This window comes from Athene cunicularia (genome assembly GCF_003259725.1).
Source record: "Athene cunicularia isolate RWA chromosome 19 unlocalized genomic scaffold, athCun1 chr19_part1, whole genome shotgun sequence".
Taxonomy (NCBI): Eukaryota; Metazoa; Chordata; class Aves; order Strigiformes; family Strigidae; genus Athene; species Athene cunicularia.
In genome coordinates, this window is record NW_020799124.1 from 4383049 (window position 1) to 4389301 (window position 6253).

At 44.7% G+C, this 6253-nt stretch overlaps 3 protein-coding genes across 4 annotated transcripts in view; 1 reads left to right on the forward strand and 2 right to left on the reverse strand.

The window, feature by feature from the left end:
* Positions 1–329, reverse strand: part of UBB (ubiquitin B) — a 1436-nt gene extending 1107 nt beyond the window's left edge. The window contains exon 1 of the mRNA XM_026861918.1: positions 221–329. The gene's annotated coding sequence lies outside the window, so the exon portion shown is untranslated. The remainder of the gene's footprint in view (positions 1–220) is intronic.
* The window catches only part of LOC113487381 (transient receptor potential cation channel subfamily V member 2-like), a 30819-nt gene that overhangs the window by 23429 nt on the left and 1137 nt on the right, over positions 1–6253 (reverse strand). The window contains exon 2 of one of the 2 annotated variants that reach the window (XM_026861906.1): positions 4332–4499. The gene's annotated coding sequence lies outside the window, so the exon portion shown is untranslated. Of the gene's footprint in view, positions 1–2955; positions 2967–4331; positions 4500–6253 lie in introns of those variants that run through there. The other variant, XM_026861912.1, reaches the window with a different exon arrangement.
* CENPV (centromere protein V) overlaps positions 983–6253 on the forward strand; it is an 8561-nt gene continuing 3290 nt past the window's right edge. Inside the window, exon 1 of the mRNA XM_026861825.1 lies at positions 983–1131. Coding sequence (XP_026717626.1) covers positions 983–1131 — 149 coding nt within the window. The remainder of the gene's footprint in view (positions 1132–6253) is intronic.

The window sequence follows — 6253 nt, forward strand, 5'->3', positions numbered from 1 at the left end:
GAGCGCAGCCTCCGCCATTTCCACCGTAACGCTTCCTCCTTTCCCCTAAACGAAGCGCTTTTATTCCCGCCCACCCCAATTCTCATTCGGAACAATTCCTCCCCCTCCCACAAAAATTACTGCCCCACAAGCACCCACCCACTCCCGCCTTAAGGCTTCCCGTCCAGAAAAATCGCGCCACTTCCCCCCCCCTCCAACCCCCAAAAAAACCCCGCAGCGATGAACTCACGTCTCCGGCCCTGCCGTTGGCGCAGCGGTAGCTCAGCACTCCCTCCCGGTAGCTGTGATCTGCCCGATGACGCAGCCCCACCCGTATTTATACGATTTTTAACCAGCTAGGCCCCACCCCCGTACGCCGCAATGTCCATCCGCCTCCCAAAGTAGTGCCAAGTAAAAAAGCACCGCTGTACAAAATACTCACCTTTTTCCCTCTTCAGTCTCCTTTCAGGGGAAAAAGATGTCCTGGAGTCTTAGTGTGGGGCCTCAGAGCCTTAAAAATATTTCAGTTTCTGGGGGAGCGGATGGATCTGGCGGCGCGGTGAAGCGGTTGCCGGGCAGAACAGGCAGCTCGGCACTGATTGGTGCAGCGTTCAGAAGATCGGGTGCTGATTGGTTGATCCGGGGGGGCGGCTGTGAGGAAAGCTCTGGAAAATTCGGAGGCTGCTCGGCGCTGATTGGTGCGCGGTGAGGTCAGCGCTGTTGCTAGGGGGGAGCGGCCTCGCGGAGGCAGACTTCGGTGGGGTGGGGCTGCGCGCATGCGCGTGAGCGCTGCCGCACTGCCCGGCGCGGCGCGGTCGGGAGGGGAGGGCGCCATGGAGGCGGGCAGCGGCCCGTTATTGAACCCCCGTCTCATCCCCAGGCAGTGCTGAGGGGAATGTGCCCCAGGGAAAGAGGGGTTACCCCTAGCGCCAGCTTTTTGCTGATTCACACAGACACCGGCACATCCGACCGATCCCCTTCCCCGGGAGGGCCTGAGGCGTTCATGGCAGAGCCTGTAATAGTCCGTAGGGTTAGTCCTGTCTGTGGCTGCGAGGAGAAGCCGGGGAGAGCAGAAGCGAGGCAGCAAAGCTGGAAAAACTTGTTAGAAATTTGGCAAGTGTTGGTGGCCCTGGTGCGTCAGGCTCGCTGCAGGTGAGCGTGCCCCTCGTCATGTGGCCCATTTCCTGAGCAGCCCTTTGAATCCATTTCAGCTGGCTGACAGCTTAATTCGTTAATGTGAGGTTGCAAAACAGCCCCTTTGATGAAGTGCTGACATTTGAAATTCAAATGGCTGTTTACTTGCCTTCAGAACAGAAAGCTTTGATCCGGTTATGGAGAACTTCCTTCCGTGACCTGATGTGGAGATGTGTTTCGTGTTAATTAAGCTTCATTATACCTTTCAGACTGGTTCTTAACTCATATCTGGAGTACACAAAATCCCAAAAAGTTTTTATGTGGTAGTGTTTTATCAGCTGCTGGCTCTTTCAGGGAAGCCAGATAAACTTGTTGTTAAACCCTCCACTCACAGAGCATGGGCACACGTGGAAATGGCAAGATTCAGTATGGAGCTACTCTATTTCCCTCTAAACAAACCCCAACAAACCCACCAAAAAAACGCATAAAAACAAAACCCTTTTGCTTTCCTTTCCCCTAACAGGGCTTGTGTCTGCTAGCACCTCCTGGTTTACAGTAAAAAGAAATCATCCAACAGTAATTATTCACAATGTAAAAACAGGAAGAGAGAAAATCTGTGACTGGAAAGTTCAGAGACAGCTCCATGGCAATAACCAATCTTGGTAATACTACTCAGTGACATAAATCCAGGACAAAGGGCAGATTTAGGCAATATCACATTTGTTTTCTTTATGCTGTCGGTTTTGCTCAGTGTTTCCAGTAGGTTCGTTTTGTTTGCGTGGTGCCAGGGTGACTAAATGTTTGCTCCAAGGTGGGCCTGTGTGTGCTGTACATCCCAGGCATTGCTCCAGGAACTGTGTCCCTCAGCCAAACAACATCACGGAGTCCTGAGAGGAAGGCCATGAGTAACTAATATTTACAAACGTGAAAGGCCACATCTGTTAAACTGGAGATTAACCACAGGATAATCTAAAGACTGGACTGTGTTTGAGCGCTTCAGATTTGTATTAAGGCTTTTAGTGTGCATGTCTTTGGTTTTTAATGTCTGTCAAGATGGAGAAGGAGAAATTTCTGTCATCATTTTTCCTTTCTGTGTAAACCAGAAAACACAGGAGCCCTCCCTCCCTTATTTTTTTCTAAGTATGGTTAAATCCTATGACTAATCTGCTTTCATTATTTTTGCTTGGTTTCTGTTTAAGTATTTCAATCAACAGATCAGAATAATGTCCCAACAAGATCCCTCTACGGTGAAGTAGTTCTTTAAATACCTTGTTACTAATGGCTCCTGAAAAATTCATTCTTCAGGGAAATGATGTTACCCAAAGCAAGCACAGGCAGCAACATGCTGATATCAAATGCAGACTCGATTTTAAAAACAATTATGGATTAAATTAATCAATTCCATGCAAAACACCTCACTGTATTCCTCAGTTATCCCTTTGTCAAAAGAGAAAAACAAAAGAGTCAGGCTTTGTGCACACAAGTCCAGGGCCTAGCAGAATTAAACTAATCTCCATCGCCTGCAGGCAAGGTACTCTGCACAGGCCACCATTAGCATTTTGCAGGCTACACTGACTGGATTAATTTAATTCTCCTAACTATTAATCTGCAGTAGCAGAGCCACCTCTTTTGTTTGGGGGGGGGAGTGGGCTGAATACAGAGAGCTTCTTAAATACCTCATTTCCTGTGCCTTGGCTTTTTCTGTGTGGTACACACTTCATATCTACATAGGTTCTTTATACTACTTCAATGATAATCATTATCAAGTTGAATGGTACTTCTTTTTAAAGTCAGAATGCAGTGTTTATATATTGTGAGCCAGATTCTGCCTCATTTTCACACATTACATGTACAGAACAGTCTCCCAAGCTGGAGGTTATGGCTTTGTGATGCCATTTTACTGAATTTCAGCTTTACCTCAGAATTTCTTTAGAAGATATTTTACTACCTGAATTTGATACAGACAAAGGAGATCTGTTTATTCTTAAATGTGTGGTAGCTGTTGTGGTTGGACAAAGTATATATATTTAACATGTATGCCTCCCTTCCTCCGGTAGCTCTTGGTGAATAAGTATCATCAAGCAGCTGACTGACCTGTATATAAATAAATGCAAAGCTGAAAAACCCAGAAATCTACGTCTTGTGACTGGCCTGACTGCACAGGTGGTTCCAGCTTTTGCCAGGGCACGGGGCCTGCAGTTGGGAACATGTTTGTTCTTTCCAAGTGGTTGCAAAAGTAGGTCACTGGGCAGTAGTACAAAGCAACCTACTTTCAGAAGAGAAGAATCTGGAGCTAAAGAAATGTTTCCAGTGAATCTGTACATTCTAGAACACAAGCTGTGCCTGTTTTTTATGTACACTAATGTCCTAGCAACAGCGTAATGTCAAATGATTATCTTTAGTTACAGGGTTTTAACTTGGGACAGCCAGACAGTCAGGTGATTTGAGTATGTGTAGCGAGTTTAGTACTGTTCCTTTGTTCAGATAAAAATAGGGCTACTTGCCACAGGGAAGAAACAATGTATATTCCTATCTCTAATATTATTCACACTTACCTCAGGTCTCTCTCACTGTGTATGACACAGGATAATTATATTTACCTGTTTACAGTTGTGGAGATAAATATTTTCTCCTCAAACCTGTAACACTGCAGTAAGGCCCAGCCTTTGCTGAAGTTCCAGCCACAGAACAAACAGCTGTGGCACGTTACTGCTAGTCCTTGCACTGCCAAGCTCAAGTGTTACAAAAATAGTGAGTCACAATTCAAAGTACTGTGAGATTGACTGTAATATTATGAAATTACCAAAAAAAAGACAATAATCTTATGCTAAAAATACCTTAAACAAACAAAGCTTTTAGTAAGCTACCAACTTCAGGAGCTGAAAGCTTAAGAAAAACAAATAGATACCCAGATTTGTAGTAAAAAGAGGAAAGTGAGCAATACTCCGTCTCCCTGTTTGTTCAAAGTATATTTTGACTTTGCAGGACACGTGGGATACAGCTTTAAAATCTGTCCTGCCACAATAAACAGGCTTGGGCAGGTATTTCTCTGTAGGTCTAAATGACCCAGAGGAACATGTGGCAATTCACCGTGCGTCTGATGTAAGGAGACTTCTAAAGGGCACTTTATAAAGATGCCATCAGCCTAAAATCACAGGTTTGTGTCTGTTATGCCAGTGAAAGCAACAATTAATAACTAGGTCTAGTCTAAAAATTACTTGTCTGCATCTTTTCAGTCTGCCTCCTGCCTGTGTGTCTTTTGGATCTGATCCAAGCTGCACTGCAGTGAAGGAGCTCTCTTTGTTCACATTCTCTCTGCTGCGTCTAAGCCGATTTAGCATGTGGTTTCTGGGGTGAGGTTTTTCAGCAGGATAGCAGAGAAGTACCTTGGAAGACAGAAAGACAGATGAAATAAGTCCTACAATGCTGTTCAGCATTATTAATATGTTTCAATAGAACCCGTCTAACAGTGAACAAAGCCAAGTACTCTCAAGGCTATTCTGACGGCCTTCACCCACTGGCCCAGAGGTGATACCTCCCGCCTTTTGTTTTCAGATCCAGCTTGGATCCCTGCATGGTGAGGAGAATATCCAGGATGCTCCCCCCTTCACAACAGCAAGACTAAAATCCAAGCACTGACATTTTCCTCCCCTGCATAAACAATGTAGTTTTAACTACCTCAGCACTTTTAAGCATGGTGTTACCTATACACTACTTCTAGTTCCTTGCTTATTAGATAAAAAGCAGCCACAGTTCCTAATTCTCTTTAATCCACAAACATGTAGCTGCTTTCATTGCTGCTTTTGCGATGAAAATTCCCTCACAGACAGAATCTCAATGTGGGCTGCAAGCCAGGTCTGCAGAGCTGAGTCACTGTTACACAAGCAGAGCTGAGATGGCACAGAAAAACACCTTTGTACTTTAACATTAAAACATGTCAGCTGTTGAACTTCGAATATCACAAGACACCTAAAGAGAGCAAACAGTGATTTAATGGACTTTTTCTCTCGTCCATCCCATCATCTTTCTGAATAATTCTTCCTTCTCCATTTTGTCTCAGGAATTTAAGAGCAAAAGCATTCTTCATCAAGCTGTTGGCTTCTACCAAGGCTTGGCAAACATTGCATTAGATTTGGAAGTAATGTACCAGTGAAAGCCGTTAACTCTTTGGGCACTGGGAAACCCCTGCCACCCAGGTACACTGACAATACAGTACACAACCACTGAAACTTAGGGCTTGCAAATCAGACTATCAGGAAAATTTACCATCAGCCAGAGATCCACTATAAAGCTCCCGAATTGATTATTTATGCGAGACCCAGTTTTGAGCTTTAAGAGTCCTTTGTAATAAAACGTGAAACCAATGAAAAAGGAGGAAGAATTTCTTTACTATAGCCTTCTGAAAGAAAACTGCGTTTTGTTCTTCCATTGTTGTCTTCCAGTTCTTTATCCTGAAACGTCACAGGGGAACAGCATTCAGCTTCTCTAAATGCTTTCTAAAGTTAAAATATGCTGAACTAATCGTGGAGGGGCACAGAGAGGAGGAGGTCATTTGTGTGAACTTATTGCTAACAAGCTCCTAAAATACGTTCTGGCTTTTCAGTTCAGTGCAGTTAACTGTTTTTAGAAAAGGACAGACCATGGAGGCTGAAACCTGTGACTGCTGCTGGCCGTACCCCGCACAGAAGGCAAATAAATCTGAGCTGCAAAACGCTCAGGCTCAGTTTCAGTTCGTGATCTCCAGTTTCACCTCAGTGACTTTTCCTCCCAGAATATAAGGTGACTAACATGAAATCTAGTGTGACTAAAGGTACAGGAGTGGCTCAGATCAGGAGCTACAGATGAACATGCTGGCGTGGGCCAGAATTTGTCACATACGGTGTATAAAAATGGTTCCATTAGGATGAGTAACCAGTACAGAGGTTCCCATGAGGAATAACAGGAAACTGTAACTCAGTGCCCTTTCCTATCATCAGAGAAGAGAGGTGCTGAGCCACGGGATTGTTATGCAAGTCCTGGTATGTGCCGTCTCAGGAGGCAGCCCACATACTGTAGCTGCATGTTTTTAAAGCTGTTTTCCAGACCAGAGAGTGCTGATAGCTGTTTCATCATTGTCCAGTTGCTTTGCTATATTCCTGGC